This window comes from Aricia agestis, chromosome 17, assembly GCF_905147365.1.
Source record: "Aricia agestis chromosome 17, ilAriAges1.1, whole genome shotgun sequence".
Taxonomy (NCBI): domain Eukaryota; kingdom Metazoa; phylum Arthropoda; class Insecta; order Lepidoptera; family Lycaenidae; genus Aricia; species Aricia agestis.
In genome coordinates, this window is record NC_056422.1 from 8,046,478 (window position 1) to 8,064,420 (window position 17,943).

The 17,943-nt window shown below is 39.1% G+C and overlaps 1 protein-coding gene across 1 annotated transcript; it reads right to left on the reverse strand.

The window, feature by feature from the left end:
* Positions 1 to 5,024: 5,024 nt before the first annotated feature.
* On the reverse strand, positions 5,025 to 12,106 carry LOC121735672. Its single transcript, XM_042126574.1, has 4 exons — positions 11,941 to 12,106; positions 11,385 to 11,445; positions 10,330 to 10,670; positions 5,025 to 5,511 (listed from the first exon to the last, which is right to left on the reverse strand). The coding sequence occupies exons 1-4, from the start codon at positions 12,084 to 12,086 to the stop codon at positions 5,025 to 5,027; spliced, it is 1,035 nt and encodes a 344-aa protein (XP_041982508.1). The 5' UTR covers positions 12,087 to 12,106.
* Between the last annotated feature and the right edge of the window lie 5,837 nt (positions 12,107 to 17,943).

Sequence of the window (17,943 nt, forward strand, 5' to 3'; positions counted from 1 at the left end):
TGTTTATATTTAAATTGAACATGTTTATTTAGCTGAAAAAGCTTTTTTCTATTAGCTTTGTTGATTCCCTAGGTTAGAAAAATTTAAATCAAAATATCTTCTAAAATTGTGAAGTGAAAAAGGGGCCAAATAGATAATTATTCTATAATTCACTTAAGAATAATATGCGATTATTGATTTTCAAAAATATGCAGAAATAAAAATGTACCAGGGAATCAACTAAATAATCCAAATCCGGAGAAATGCCCTTATGCTAAAAGATTCGTTGTAAATTGATTTTAGTTTGCAATTGACGTTTTTAACACGCCCCGCGTCATAAAAAGTCACAAAAAACATGAAAAATAATTGAGATTAATATGTTGTTTAGCAATTTTTGTTTTTCTTTATATTGGTAAGTGTCACCGCCACATTAGGGCCCCCGCGCATTAGGCGACCAGGATGCGCGGCCTGTGGCCACGTCGCTACGGCCACCCCGCGCACTTTGCGGCCACGGCTGCGATAGTCGTATGAGTAGTGATTTGATGAGTAAATTTTGAATATTATTTTGTTATAAAAATAAAAGGCTACTCGTATGTAGTAAAGTTGTTCAATGAATAGGTAAACTAGGTACTAAAACAATAAACCAACTAGGATTGCTGAGGATTCCTCTTCCGCTTCCTCATAATGAGGAAGTTCAATATTTTGGGTTCCTGAACCGTTACCGCATCCTCATAAATAAAATAAAAAAATCCTCTTCCGCTATCGCTTCCTCAAAATTTATGAGGAATTTCACTGCGCATGCGCGTCGCGTATCCAATCATGGCAACGCACACGCCAGAGCCAGAGAATTATATCATTCACAGTAAATCGGCGTAACGTAGTCAGTCCCCAGATTCCTCCTTCAAAATAGAGTCTATTATATATATATTTATATATATCTAATTTTATTTATTTATTATTATTTTCAGAAAGAGCCTTCCCCCTCCTCCCCCACTGCCGGCTCTTGTCCCACCCTCGGGGACTTTTAGTATATATTCATCTGGACACCATTAGGAACAACTGTACCAACTTTCAAAAGTACACGAATTATTCGGTCTGATCGTCGATTTTGAAACTAATTTTCTTAGACTAGTTACTGAACTCCTCCTTAATTGCTGGACCGATTTTGATGATTCTTTATTGTGTATGTTTTGAGAATGGTTTAGATTCATAGTTTGGTCCACTGGAAAATGCCCTTTTAATTATTTTTTGTGTAATGTATATTGTATATAAATAGTATGTACCTAGTTATGTACAGACAGGACAAAGACTTTTGGGTTGGGTCCGCTAGTATTTATAATTTCCTATCATCCTCTTCCTCATCCGCTTCCTCTTCCGCTTCCTCATCCGCATCCTCTTCCTCAAAAAATATCCTCTTCTTCATCCGCATCCTCTAAATTTGCGCGTGAAAATTCCTCTTCCTCCTCCTCTTCCTCGTAATCACTTTCTCAACAACCCTAAAACCAACCATAAAATTTGCCTTTTTTAATTTTTTATCTGAATAATCATCCGATGACTGGTCTTATAACGCTATTCTGTTTTGAATTTCTAAAATCAAACGTTCAGGATAAAACGCCATCCTGTACACAAAAAACGTGTGGCCGCGGCGACCAGTGCGCGCACACTGAGTAATTTCATACATAATATATCATAAAAGAAGAAAATCAAGGCGTTTTTAATTGTCAATATACATTTGTATTTCGTATTTTTCGTATATATATTCATTTCGTATCCAAGACCACGTTTTTATAAAAAAATTACTAATCATCTTAAAGTCTTAAAGTGGCTTCATAAAACATGTATTTTAAGAAAGTATTCAATATAATATTACTGTTTTTTCCTCAAATCTATAGTAAAAATGATTATTAACTAGCAGTCTTAATTAAAATTGTCAAAAGCTCATGGCTTTTTAATTTTCTAGTTAATCGCATACTTTTTTCTACCCGCATGAACAGCGCATGAAGTACTCATCCTCGTACTTCAAGGAATACTCTAGAAAAATAATTAACGAAATCGGTTCTTCCGTTCTCAATAAGAGTTCTCCGATTAGCCCTTACCAAGACATTTAGCGATTCATTTTCATATTGAAGAGAGATAGAGAAAGATGAATAGTCAGAAACTTAGCAGATTGATTTTCTTTGGAAGTAACTAGGAGACGTGATATCGTGCATCATAAAAGTTTATAGGAAAACTAGCTGTTACCCGCGACTTCGTCCGCCTCAACAAAATGTAAAATACACAGGTAAAAAATAAAAAAGTAAAAATATGTCCTCCTCCTTTTTGGAAGTCGGTTAAAAAGTAGCCTAAGTTACTCCTTATTACATCAGCTATCTGCCAATAAAAGTCCTGTCAAAATCGGTCCAGCCATTTCGGAGATTAGCCGGAACAAACAGACAGACATACAGACAGACAAAAATTCTAAAAACTGTTATTTTGGTACACCAAATGAATATTTATAATATGAATATTTAGACGGTACTTACAAGTACCGTCTAAATATTCATATGCATGTAGTAAAAAATGGTTATTTTAATATTACAAACAGACACTCCAATTTTATTTATATGTGTGTATAGATGTATAGATTATCTATACATCTATACATATAAATAAAATTGGAGTGTCTGTTTGTAATATTGAAAGAACCGCTTTTTACTACATGCATATGAATCTATATACGCTACATACACCAAAACAACATTTTTTACAATTTTTGTCTGTATGTCTGTCTGTCTGTTTGTTCCGGCTAATCTCTGAAACGGCTGGAGCTATTTTGCCGGGACTTTTTTTGGTAGATAGCTGATGTAGTAAGGTGTAACTTAGACTACTTTTTAACTGACTTCTAAAAAGGAGGAGGTTATATTTTACTTTTTTCATATTTGTTAGCGGACTATCCATCCTTGTTATTATACTATGTTGATTGTTGACGCGGACGAAGTCGCGGGCAACAGCTAGTAATTTATAAAAATACTAAAAGTATTTCCACAGATTTTCAAACTGTTACTACGAAAATATGATTTAAAATTTATGTTACATGCAGATAAAACCCTGCCTGATATGATACGTTTAGCTCGCTTTTAAAAAGCTAATTTGGAGAAGATTTACCTGCTTTAATGTAAAGCCGAGCGTAAAAATTTTCTTTTGCTGTGTCATGAAAGGAAGTTAAACGATAATTTTAATATTTGATTCATATTCCGAAGATGAGTGAAGCTCTATTTCCAAGTTTAAGGCTTCTTGCGAATTTTTTGGGCCAAAGTTTTAAGCGATGTAGGTATTAGTCAGTATGCTTTACTACATAATTATAAATTGTGTAAGTTATGTGTTAAGTTTTGTCCAGATGACACCTGCAACATTTACTCCGCTGTGCCAAAATTGACTTATAGTACGGGAACCGGGATAAGACATCTTCTTTGTCGTTTTCGTCATTACTGATTGTCGCGCCTGGAAAAGTTCTCCTCTACTTTAGTGATTAAGCTCTTTCATTTTGTTAGGTCTTCAGCTGCTTCTCTAAGGGCGGCTGTTATTTTCAGTCCAGTGAGTGTCGTAATTTGGTCACACCATCGGGTAGGTGATCGACCCCTGGGTCGCTTGCCTTCAATTTTTCCTGTGACTTTTTGTTTGTCTGGTTGCCGACGAACGATGTGACCAAAATAGGATAAAATTCTATTATGTAGATAGTCTGACTTTAACGCTGAGCTGGTCGAGAATAGATTTGTTAGTCCTTTTGGCTGTCCACGGTATGCGAAGCATTCTTCCCCAATACCATCCTGTATTTTTTTCGCGATACAAAGTATTCTATGTCCTTTCCCGGTTCTCAAAGTATTTCTGTACAAATTTTCAGCAAAATCAGTTCAGCATGAAGAGGTGACTGACGTCTCTTTGTCTAGACAGATAGACAGTAGGTATGGATTTATAAACAATTAAACATGCTTACGCTTGTATTATCAAGAAATAATTCAAGTTCGAAATTTCAGTGTTCTTAATTTATAACATATTTTTGTTTTTGTTAACATAATAATATAACAAGCAGTATTTGTACTAAGTACACAAAATATCTCTCATCAAAACTCCTAACAACAATTTACATTCAAGATACACATTGTTAGCAGATTTCAATTTTGCTGCGTGTTTGATAATTTTGTTTAGTACTCCTATTCTTTAATAATAATATACACAATTAATAGTAATGCAGCTTCAATCCATCCTATCAAAGTATTATACTTTAATATCTTATACATAAAATTCTCGTGTCACAATGTTAGGCCCCGTACTCCTCCGAAACGGCTTTACTGATTTTAACCAAATTTTATATGCATATTCTGTGGGTCTGAGAATCGGCTACTGGGTACCTATTATATTGATAAGTGCATTTGTGGAATAAATAATAGTAAATTATTACAACTCGAGACTGATGGCGACCATTGTTTGTGCGGCGGGATAGCGATGGACATTGCCATGGTGACATACTTGTTTAGTCACTTCAATAAAATAATACGGGCGAAATCCATACTAATATTATAATAGTCTAAAGCCTGAGAAAGGACATAGGCTACTTCTTACTGGAAAAAGGGGTTGTAAGGGGGTGTTTATGCGTAAATTTGTTCAAATTAAGTTAGTTCCAAAAACTGGAACAGATGGCGCCAAGAGTCGCCTAGATCGCGCTATCGCTTGCTCATATGTATTTCTATAAGAGGTGGTACCATGTTGAGTTGATATTTCGATTGTTATACATGTTATTAATAAACTCACGTACCAACATAGATAAGTATGAGAAACAACAGTCTACCAATAATAAATACTAAATAGTTTATGGGTATTGGGCAAAGCTAAAGTTGTGTAATGCATTATGCAGCTAAGTTGTGTAACGCTAAATAAGCTTTAGGTATAAAAAAGTTTAATAAAAAAAAAACATTATGTGGATACTACACGGCTGTTTTGGGTATTTTGATTTAAGGGGTACCAGGGTTTTAAAAAGCTTTTGACACCAATTTTATTGACACCGCGCGCTATAAACTGAAGTCGGCCATTACCTGCATCGCACGGCTAGAGAACCGACAACGCAGTGCCACCACTGCGATCACGGAGACGACACAGCGCAGCACACGCTCGAGAACTGCCCAGCATGGGCGGAGCAACGAGCGGTGCTCTGCGCAACCATCGGATACGACCTCAGTCTCCCGGCCATAGTGACAGCTATGGTTCGGTCGAGCTAAGGATATGACGCTATAGCCGACTTCTGCGAGGCCGTCATCTTGCAGAAAGAGGCTGCCGAACGGGAAAGAGAAGCGGACGTGGCCGCAGATCCCGTTCAAAGACGGCGCGGAGGGCGCAGGCGCGCTATACACGAACGCCAGCTCCCGCCGTAAACGGGGATTGGGCGGTGGATTGGGGAATCCGCTGCCCATTGCACGAGCCCTGCCCGGTAGAAGAGCGCCCGGTGCCTCGGGCTGCTCCCCGGAGGTTTCAGCAGCTATTAGCTTGCAGCAGAGGAATCTGTACAAGCAGACACCGCTAACTGGGCTGCCGCAGATATCGCCCCTGTAGGCGGGTCCGGTGGCCTAGCAGCGTAGCGGAGGAAGGAGGCACCGGTGGGTTTTAGTGGGTAAACCCGGGTGTTCCTCTTTACCGAAGCACCTGGGGAGCCCCACATATCCCGGCGGCCTTTCCCCCGGGTTGCCGGGGATGCGTAATGCATTTCCCACCGTGAAAAAAATAAATAAATAGGGATCTCAAACCATTTAAAACGCGTTTGACGTGGGTGTGCATTTTATGAGACTACCAATAGCTATACCGAGCGTAAAAACCATATCAAATATTAATAATGAATATATGAGAATCAGGGTACAGTTGTGAATAATTTGTAATGGAACGTATTATGTAAACTTTGTCTCGAAACTGGGGTCTGTTAATCAAAACGGACTTCCTTCATAAGTCCTGACTTACATCTTCGGCGATTCCCATTGTAGTAATTAGCATAAATTCCCAATTAAAATTTTCACTTTATTCAGTTATCCTCCGACCTTAATGCGGACCTTGCGGTTGTTGCCGTCGTTGCGGTCCCTCCGCGTATGTTTTATTATTAATTGCTTGGCCCAAGATTTATGTACTAGGCCAATGATATTCTATTTATACAGATATGTTACGTCCATACTATTTTCCGGCTTAAATCTCTTCCGAACAATTTTCAAATTCAAAATTGCAAACATTGACAAATTTGACAGATAAGTGAAACAAAAGATACGAAAAACCATTTACATAAAAGAGACAGTTCTATTTTTAAACGTCAAATCGTATCGCTGTCTCTTTCTTCGCCTGGGCTATGACGAAAATTCGATTTTTTCCAGATTGTTCGAAAAAATAATTGAAAATGTAAATAATCGAGGTATTTATTGCAATCAAGACATGTGGTAAGAGATTCCATGTGTTTTGTTTACTTTCGAGTCATAATTGGTACATTTTGGATACACGCACGACGTCATTTTCAATTTAATTAGGTAAGACAAGATGCAGCACGTTCGTGACTGCGCTCGATGCAGACTAAACAACAGACGGCCCAATTGGGCCGTATTTGAATCTTCACAACGCGCTCGGTAGTAACATATTTGCTTTGAGATTTTCATCACTGCCTGCAATCTTTTACATAACACTAGAGGCAGCTGCAGCACAGACAGTAAACAAAAAATTTTTCTTGACGTGCGACAATGTTTCTGTCAATATAATTCTTATAATATTATGACGTGTCGGATTTCGGTCTGTCGATTGGTCTGTCGTGTGTTAAGGTGACGCCGCGTTAAAGTAAAAAATCGTTTTGAATATGTTTTAGATCGTTTGTTTTCTATAAACAAGAAATGGAAAGGGCGTAAGCAACAAAATGGTTTTTGTCGCGTAATTAGAAACCATAAATATATTTCACTAGATGCAGCCTGCAACTCCGTTGCGCCAAAATTCATTTATCACACGGAACCGTGTACCCGAGAAAGGACATAGGATAGGATAGTTTTACCCTAAAAAAATGTATTTTTTTAGGGTAAAACTATCCTATCCTATGTCCTTTCTCGGGACTAAAAATATTACCATGTCAAATTTCAGCAAAATCGGTTCAGCGGTTTGAGCGTGAAGAGGTAACAGACAGACAGACAGACACACTTTCCCATTTATAATATTATAGTATGGATATAAGATATAGGCAAATTATAGTGTATGCTTAAACTAATCTATGTGCAAATTTTGGAAGCTTAAATCACTCTCCTCTGTTGACAAAATTAGAATCCCTGTTTTTATAGAGGTATTTTTGATTAATTATTCTGTGTTACAAAAGTTGACCAATCATGTTATGATAAGAGTAATTCAAGTATAAAGACATGATGAATACTGACAATGAACTTTAATTTCTTAGCTTTAGTCATTGTTGAGAAAAATCGATATCGCTGCAGCCAAATGATCGAGGCGTCACCTTAACGAACTTCTTTAGCAGCGTTGTTTACTTACTTTTTTGCTTTTTATCAATATAAAAAGTACCCAGTACCCGATTCTCAGACCCAATGACTATGCATATAAAATTTGGTTAAAATCAGTAAAGCCGTTTCGGAGGAGTAAGCAGCCTAACATTGTGAGACGAGAATTTTATATATTAGATGATATTATTGAATGTACTGAAAGTTCTTGAAGGATAATATTATTCATTACAAAATGAATGTTTTACACGACTGATTCATGTCGTGTTGGGCCCCAACACGACCCCAACAGTTGGGGTCAAAGCCTAGTTAGCTTAGCGGTTGTTGGCAGCAATTTAGAATTAAGTATTTAGTAAAAATCTATACATATAATAAAACTGTAAAAATGAAAATTCTGTACATTAAAGATATCCAAAAAATAATAAGCGGGGGCTGTCACTACATGGCTATAGAAGCCTAAAATGTGGTTGGTTTTTTTCTCTGCCTGTCTGTGTGTATGTTTGTTCCAGCATCACACGAAAATTCGCAGATATATTTGTCTTCTTCCAACTTAACATCTGGTGTATAAATTCCTCTTTGGAGAGGGGGTCAGATTTTGTATCAAACTTTTCTCTTTAATGGACTTACTTCATATTATTTACTGTATTTTCCAATTGTTAAATCTGGTGTATAAAATTTTTCCCCCCAGCCCTCTAAGGGGACAAAAGAGGGGGTAAGACTTTGTATCAAACTTTTTTCTTTAAAACGAAAACTACTGATCCGATTTGAATACGGTTTTGGCAAATATATTTGGCTTCTACGAACTTAACATCTGGTGTATAGATTTTTCCTCCACGCCTCTATGGGGACCAAAGAGGGGGTCAGATTTTGTATCAAACTTTTTTCTTTCATTGGCTTGAGCTATCCTTAACTACTAATTATTATTAGATATGCAAAAGTGTGTTTGTTGGTTTGTTATTTCTTCACGCCATAACGAAGCAACGAGTTAGTTGAAAGCATGGAGAGTAACATAGGCTACTTTTGGTCGACGATTTTCGAATTCCACGCGAGCGAAGCCGCGGGCAAAAGCTAGTACATTACTATTTATAGTACAGATAAACGCACTTGACATTTCCCTCTGGACCTAACTACAAACCGCAAGCAAGTTTGTTATCTCAGCGAAATTGTGCGGCTTATTAAGTTTCTAAGCGTGACGTTTCTATTAATTTGTGGTTATACTGATAACGTTTCAATAATAACAAGGGTGCCTACTTTTTATTAAACTATTATCAAAATATTAATGCAACATTTATAGATTTCTTTCTATTGATTCGCATAGATTAGTCTGACTTAACTTTATGTAAAAACCGATACGTGCCAACCGAAATCTACCTATGCGACTGCAAACGCAGAACTAGAGTGCGTGCACGATAACTGCCAGCGTGACAGCTTAGGGATTCATTAAAAAACTCCTTGCCAAGTCATATACGCGATTGCAAAACACTCGCACTATTTAAAAAAAGACTGCACGAGCACTATTTATGGTTATCCTGACCATGTCACCTATTTTAACAAGCCCTAATATATTGAATTTATGTATAATTTTATTATTATTTGTATTTTATGCTATTATAATATAAGTATATTAATTAGCATTTAGCATTAGCAGTATTAGCATATATAAGTTAGCAATTAGCACTGTGTTAACAATATTATATTTTAATTCATATAATATTTATTCTATGTACTTATGTTATATATATATATGTATATATACAGGGTGTGACAAAAACAAGTGATAATAATTTAGGGTGTGTATATATCTTTTTTTTTTTTTTGTTACATATACTAAATTGTCGTGTGCACTAATATTATTGTTACCTCTTTTATAATGTTTCCTGTAACAGGTCTACTGGAAGAGATTCCAATTTGGAATAAGTAGTACCTTTGTACTAAAATGTATATCTCTAGTTTTAAGTTTTCTATGTAAACTGGTTATATTGTGTACATAAATTGTTAAATGAATAAAAAAATGGGTAATCCCAATGTTAGTTTATTGGTAGTTTTACTTTAATATCTTTATTTACTCATTTCAATTATGTATAGGAATAGGCCGCGTATCGATTAATAAGTAAATATGGCGGCCCGACGAAAAGTTATCGTTCAGCCGCGCGCAAAGTTATCGTGCGCGCACTTAGACTAGCACGAGTCGGCGCATGAGTACCGAAAACTATTCAACCTCAATTTTTTTTATACGATCCTCTTCAAATTGCCCTCCCGATGATATAAAATATGCATGTTGCCATGGCGCAACCCGGTGCCATATTGTTTAAACAATTGCAAGGAATTGTTATTTCTCATCCGGACGACTCGTGCTAGTCTAACTTTAACGCCACGATAATATTTTTTGCAATTTAAAATGTCATGTTTTTTTATTATTAAATAAGGGGGCAAACGAGCAAACGGGTCACCTGATGGAAAGCAACTTCCGTCGCCCATGGACACTCGCAGCATCAGAAGAGCTGCAAGTGTGTTGCCGGCCTTTTAATTTTATTTATTTATTTATTTAATTCAGGCATCTTGGCCCATATTATAAATACCCTAAAGACTAACATACATACAATAGTTATACTAAAATCTAACACTAACACACTACACACGCATTGTCTGCGACGTGGGGCGCGACGTGTTCGGAAGTCGTCCTCGGAACCTCCTGTAGACAACTCCAATCGGCCAGAGCTCTTCCTTCTCGAAGGTCGGTAGATGATGCGTCGGGACTCTCACCACAAAGGAGCTAAAATTCACTTTGTGGCGGGACTCCAAGCGCTCGACCCTCAAGACGAAGTGGGTCTTACTCCTGATGTAGTCCACGACCTGCTCGACCGTCGTGGACCAGTGCAGCCTGGACACGTACAGCGGCGTCGCGGGAGTCTCACGCCGCAACAGCTGCTTGGATCCTTCGGGTGCGGTGCCGCGATGGTTGCGGACGACGGGTTTCTTCTTCTTCTTCTCCACTCTTATAAACCCTTCATCATCGCAATTTCGATCCTTTTCGGAGGAAGGACACTCCTTTGCAGGGGCCTCCTTTTTCCCTTTGTTTTTGGAACGCTGGGCAAGCGGCGACACTTGCGTAGTTCGGCCGCGGCTCCGTTGCAGGCGGGGCGCGGGTGGCGGGGGCAGCGGCGGCAGCGGCGATGACGTGCTCGTGCGTTGACCCGTCTGAAAGTGCTGACGGGCTGAACGTGATCGCTTGCGCACCACGTCGGCGAGTGACGAACGCGGCATCAGGTGACCTACATATTAAATTACCACTCTTTAATTGTGATATTTTATACGTAATGAACGTAGATCGCTGATCGTAGATTCCGATGCCTGCAGTCTACCTCGAACTTCGGCCAACTCTTCTTTCAGGAATCTGATATCCTTTAAGAGGGTGACGACGTCGACGTTGTCCAGCGTCAGGGCCCACGGGCGGCAGCTTGTGCAGTTTTTTCGCCATAAAAGCCGGCACCTCATCCGGATCCGTCTGCTTCAGCAAGGATATAATATCCTGCACGCTTCTTTCAGTTCCATCCCTCCGTCGCGATGGCATATTTTAAGAGGGAACACGGTAATAGGGGAGGGTAGGGAAGGGAATAGGATAGGGGATTGGGCCTCCGGTAAACTCACTCACTCGGCGAAACACAGCGCAAGCGCTGGTTCACGCCGGTTTTCTGTGAGAACGTGGTATTTCTTCGGTCGGGCCGGCCCATTCGTGCCGAAGCATGGCTCTCCCACGTATAAATGTACCGTTCAGATTCCGACAAAAATTAATTTAATTTCTTAATAAGGTCCTTGTCACAAAATACCGAGGGGCCATGCTTCGTAGGAATAGGCCGGCTTGACCCTAACATACATACCGTGGAAAAGAGGTTACAATAATAAAACACTTACCATCAGGACATCCGCCTGCTTGTTTCCTGCATGCTTAGCAGAACCAGTATACAGGGTGTACCTGTAGGAAATGTTTTCCTCTGAAAAATATACAGTTATTAAAATTTGTCAGTATTTCTATTCTTTTGCATTTCTACTGCCACTACGCTTACCTTGATGGTCCAGAATATAATCATATTCAATTGGAAGAATAATAATATTCTGTAACATCAGCATTGAATTTAGCTATGGCCTATATGCGATTCTGCGAGGAGGAGGACGAGACACCTATACACCTCCTCCTTGACTGTCCTGCTCTACTACAGAGCAGACACAAGCACCTTGATCGCCACAAATACTGAACCATAGAGGAAATTCGTGGCACCAACCAGGTGCGGTCGCAGCCTGAAGTTTTGGGGGGCGTCACTCAGTACTCACTTCACAATTTTTTTTATCTGCGCCCTCGGACGGTTCTGGGTTCACAGCAGCTGTCTAAGATCGGACGAATTGGTGGTTAGGGGATATCTAGAAATGTCCTTTTATTATTTAGCAAGATTTTGAGATTATCCAATTTTACCTTAGATTTTGGGGGGGGGTCATGTCCCCTGTGACCCCCCCTTCGGACCGCGCCTGGGACCAACCCCAATCACATCGTTCAATTCGGGTTCGGTTCGGGACGGTACTATAACGCGAAGGAGTCATAACACAGGGTCGCAGTGACATCAGGGCTATAATGACCTGCCTTCAGGGAAAAAGATGGCCTATGAGTGAATTTATATTAAACATATCTACTTCTTATCATAGCGGTACGAATCAGAAATTTTATACAGATTCGGTGTTTGACTGAAGTAAATCACGTAGTGATTTAAATGTTCTCCTTGAGTAAATCGATCATAAAGTAAAGGTGCCCTCACAATATAGTTAATCTAGGTTTAAAAATCAATTTTAATAATTTTGACATTTACTTTTTACTTGTCGTAAATATAATATAACTTTTTTAAATTTTCAATATAGGGTGAAAAGTTATATAAATATATTTGTAGGCAAAATAATTTGCAACAAATTATATACTGATTTTTTTTGTAAGACGTAACATTTCAAAGGACTTAAAAGGCACTTATGTCAAACATAAAACTTGAAAGTTCTAAAATTAATAATAAAATTTTTTATTATTATTTTTAACAAAAAATTAAAACCGACTTCCAAGGTAGCAACAATAATAACATCTAAACTAAAACGTATTGTTGTTTTGATCGCGGTACCGAACGGTCGCGCACCGCACAGCAGCACACGTAGCAAATATTAATAAAATTAATTAATATTTCGCGAGTCGCGCGGCTCACAGCCGCTGCACCGACACCATGGCGCTCGTATCCAACGAGCTGCTGGCGTTCGTACAACACGTCGTCAACACCATGGACGAAGACGGCATCGTGCAGCTATGCAGGTCCACCTACACCAACGAGGAGATCTGCAAGGGCAGGCTCGTGCTGTACGAAGCACTCGGCAAGTCAGCGCAGATGACGTCCTGGAGGAGAGACGGAAGCGAACGAAGCTTGCAGGACATCATCTCCCTGCTCAAGCAGACTAATCCTGCGGAATTGCCGGTGTTTGTGGCCAAGCAGCTCCACAAACTGCCGGCGGTGTCAACGTCTCCAGCCTGCTCCAGAAGTTCAACATCATGAGGGCAGAGCTGGACGAGATGCGAGGTAGGTTGGATGCCTCGGAATCCACCATCAGTGAGTTACGTAGTGAATTATTACAATTAAAAAGTAATAATTCATTATGTAGGTCACCCGAGCATCCGATCGACTCGATAAATATGCATCGCGGAGCTCAGCGTGACTCGCCGTTTTGCACGTCAGCGAAATCGAGTGGGTCAGCAACAGCCGCCGCCGTCAGCTCGCCGTCCGCGTCACCGCGTGACGTCGACACGAAATTGAGGCCATCGACTCAAGCAAAAAATTATGCAAGCGTTGCTGCTTGCCCCGCACCGCCCCCGCGGGCAAAGGCGAGGGGTGCAAAGGAGGGCCGCAAGGCTAAAAATCTTCGACTCGACAGGGACGAGAGCAAGAGGTGCGACGAGGAGGGCTTCGTTCTGGTGGAGAGGAGGAAGAAGAGGAAGCCCACCGTCCGCAACCACCGCGGCACCGCACCTTATATGCCCGAGCTGCGCCTGCGGAGCAAGGTGCCCGCGACGTCGCTCTACATATCGCGCCTGCACTGGTCCATGACGGTCGAAGACGTCGTAAACTACATCCGCGAGAAGACCTTGCAGGTGGAGCGTCTGCACTCTCACTGCCACAAAGTGAATTTCAGTTCCTTTGTGGTGAGAGTGCCGACTCAAGTTTTATCCATCTTTGAGGTGGAGGAGTTCTGGCCCGCCGGTGTAGTTTACCGGAGGTTCCGGGGGAGGCTCCCGAACGAAGCGCGCAACACGTCGCCGAAAGAGACTTTACGTGATAATGTGTATGTATGTCTGATTGCCATAACACAAGTTTTTACTTAGCATGGGATTAGACGTCGTGATGTACGCTATAGGTAGCGTACATCACGACGTCTAATCCCGCTCCGTTTCGCTTTTATACTATTGTATATTATTGTATGCTTGATAAAGAATTTGAATTTAATAAAGAATTTGAATTTGAATTAAATATTTTTTCCTATCTAATAGTGCCTTTTTCCGCATTCGGCTAAAACTCAACTATTTGTGTACTCAATCTTCATCATTTTGAAGTCGGTACCAGATTTAGCTGAATCTTCAGTCTGCCAGAATATTTGAAACTTTTGTAACTGGCACCGACTTCAAAATTATGAAGATTAAGTACAGAAATAGTTGAGTTTTAGCCGAATACGGAAAAAGACACTATTAGATAGGAAAAATTATTTAATACTTTTTAGTTCATATTATAAGGATGTTATTATTGATTTAACCTTGGAAGTCGGTTCTAATTTTTTGTTAAAAATAATAATTTCACTCTTTTTAGTTACCTAGTAAACTATCGCGTACTATACGTAGAATAATTAATACACTATATTATTCTACGTATCTTATTACAAGCTCACCGGTGAGCGAGACACAAAAAAATAACAATAGATTTCCAAGAATCCATGATCGAAGGATTAATAGCAGTATAATCAGTAAAACTGTTTCGAAGGAGTAAGGACACGGGAATTTTAAATAATTTATGAAGATAAGAAGATGTACTTATTTTTTGTATTAAATATTAATATTATAAGGCACTTATTTAAAGGGGCAGTTGTAAATTGCAGTTTTGGTAAGTTAAAAATTATAAATGGCACGTGTAATAACTAGTTTAGCAGTTAAAACTAAGCAGTAAAGTAAATAAAAATGAGTTGTAAAAAATAATTAAATGGATCATTGAAAACATATTGAACAGTAAAATAATTAAATGAGCGGTAAAAATTAATGAAAGAGCGGTTACGTGTGGGCAGTAACGAATCGGAATTTGTCAGTAAGAAATCTCAATCTAAGCAGTTTTTTTAAACAATGAGGTGGTAAAATATAATAGAATCGGCCAAGTGCAAGTCGAACTCGCCCATGGAGGGTTCCGTACCGTTATAAAGCGAAAGTAAGACGGTCGCCGGCTGCAGCCGCAGCACGCTCGCTGCGCTCGCTCGGCTCTCTCTGTATTGTGGTCTAAGTTCTAACCTAACCTAACCTACTCTTGGACTTTCTGGATTGTGTTTGTTTTTGTTTTGGCGGGGGACTGCGCCCCCCCAAAGTCCCCCCGCTACGGTATCCGTGGTTAAGTAGGCCTTCTGTTAAGTCGTTATCGAACCGCTCACTTTATCATTTTTATATCTCAATCAGTTATTGGACTGCTTAATTATTTTTTTATTACTGTCCATATTTTACAGTCGCAATAATTAATCAACCGCCATAAAATTAAATAACTGCTCAATATTTTTTTAAACTGATCATAATAACATCTCAAATATTTAAATAACTGCTCAAAAAATTAGTTTCCATATTATAATAAACGTAATTATCCTAAAACGTATATAAACTACATAATAGAATAAAAGTTCTGATAAAATTTTAATAGTCTAATTCAGCAACTCCACAGAGTATACATATTTTGTACAAGCTACTCTAATTTAACGAAATTATAAATAGTTTCTTTTAAACACATTAACTTCAAAGTAGGGAATTATATCGTAAAAGAAATACAAGCACGAATAATTGTTCGTAATTTATTTATTTGACAACTACTTTGCTACATATCCACCAATAAGAGGGTGAATTTGTGTACGAATTCGGACATCTACCGGTCCCTAGCACTAGTAAGTTGTATGACTCGAGCGATTTTTACACGAAATATTTCGAGTGTTTTGAGAATACACAAACTATTAGCGTCAAATTATATCGTGCAGGAAACCGGTCTAACTCCCAAGCGGCCACATGTGGTGTACGAATTCGGACATCTATAACCGGTCCCACTCGTTCGACTCGAGCGATCTTTGCACGAAATATTTTGAATGTGAAGTTTTGAGAATACACAAACTGTGTTACGCTCGTAAAAATCTGATAATTCGGTATTTTATCCGAAGATGAACTTTTCTCACATCTATATATTTCTTATTTTTGTATCCCTTTTGACGAAAAATGAGGAAACGTAGGAGAATGAAATTTTGCACAGTTATAGTTTACATGGTAAAAGAGTGCGTTGAGCTAATATTATTTTGAAATTATATCATACCTACATTTTTTTAACAAATAAAACATTACCCACACTACAACACACACACTAGGAAAAATGACAGATTTTTGAGTGACAAGCCTATACATACGAATTATACTCTTTTATTTATGGTTGAAGTCTGTTGACAACAAGATGACAAATTGAAGATGGATTATAGTTTTTTTTTATTGAATCTTAGATACCTACTATTAGACAATGCTTACACGGCCAGTCTGAGATCAGCTGAGTCCCAGAGACAAGAATTGAAAAAAAATGATAAAGTCAATATTTTTTTACAAAATATAGGTAATTATAGTTCTAATGTCGTTGAAACTAAGGTCAAATTTCGACCATTGGGCGATCTCTAGTCCTGAGAATTGTGCCCCAGGTGCGCGTGGTCTATGGCGCGGGCGGTTGCATACTAAGGTAGCTATGACTCCTCCGTGAACGCCTCCGTGGTCTAGTGGTAAGTGGTGGGTTCAATTCCCGCGTCGGAAACATGTTATTTCCAAGTTTGGTTAGGACAATGCAGGTTGATCACCTGATTGTCTGACAAGTAAGATGATCCATGCGTCGGATGGGCATGTAAAAAGTCGGTCCTGCGCCTAATCTCTCGCCGGTCGTGTCGGTCTTCCGTCCCACTGGGTTATGAGAGTAAAGGAATAGAGGGTGCTCTTGTGTACTGTGCACACACTTGGGAACTATAAAATTACTCCTGCGTAGCTGGCCTGGTTTCAATGAAACCGGCCACCGTCACCGAAACCGGTGTGGGAGCTATTATATTATATCTATGACTATCTCGATGGCCGCCGCGCCTGGCCGCTGCGGCTCGGCCGCTAGTGCGCGCCCGGCCCCGCGCCGCGCGCCGCCGCGCCGCTCGCTTGACAGATTGAAGCAAGACGGCAGACAGTTATTTTACTAATGAAAGCTAAACGCAATGCATAAGGTTGAAATTAGGTTGTTTTCCAGAATAGTAGGTAAATAATATCTCGGCGATTTCGCGCCGTTTGTATTACTTTGTATGGAAGTGAGACTTGCATGTTACTTGTATTATCGAAGCAGCTTACTTCTCAGAAGTAATGTCAAATGTGTGCCTAACGCTCTGGAGTTAAGGCTGAATTTGTTATGTTTAATTTTGGTGATATTGGTGACCCTGACGTGGTAATGATGATAATGATGAATGTAATTTGCATAGTAGCATATGCTTTCAGTTCTTGAAACAGCGCCTGAACCCCCAAACTTGTATTTATAAGGAATCCGGAGTTCTCTTAGTATCTTCGGAACCATAGTATAGCTCGGTGCAAAATCTTGCATTTTGGTAGCATATGCTTAGGATGCTTCTTATAAAACCAAAATCACTATATGTTTCCATATAAATTTCGAGGAGTTTCCTCGATTACTCATGGATCCCATCATCAGGTCACCACTTTTGTGAACATAGTACCAAATTGGAGTGAAACCTAATAAACACACAAACGGCGGAGTAATCATTGAACATACAAAAAAAAAAGCGGCCAAGTGTGAGTTGGACTCGCCCATGAAGGGTTCCGCAGCAGTAATAAGGTTTATTTTAATAAAATTAAAAGGTTTTTAATTTATTTTTATATTTCAGTTGATTTAATGAAAATTAATTTAAGGTTTACCGTATTTTATGACGTATAAAAAAACTACTTGCTAGATATCGTTCAAACCAAATTTCGTTGGTAGTTTTATAGCAATATACATCAAATATTATTTTTAGATTTATCATGTTTAGATTTATCACTTTAGAAGTTATATTTTTTCCATTTTTGTATCAAAATCTTACTGCGGCTTACAGACTACATCTACTTGCCAATTTTCAATAGTATAGCTATTATAGTTTCGGAGAAAAG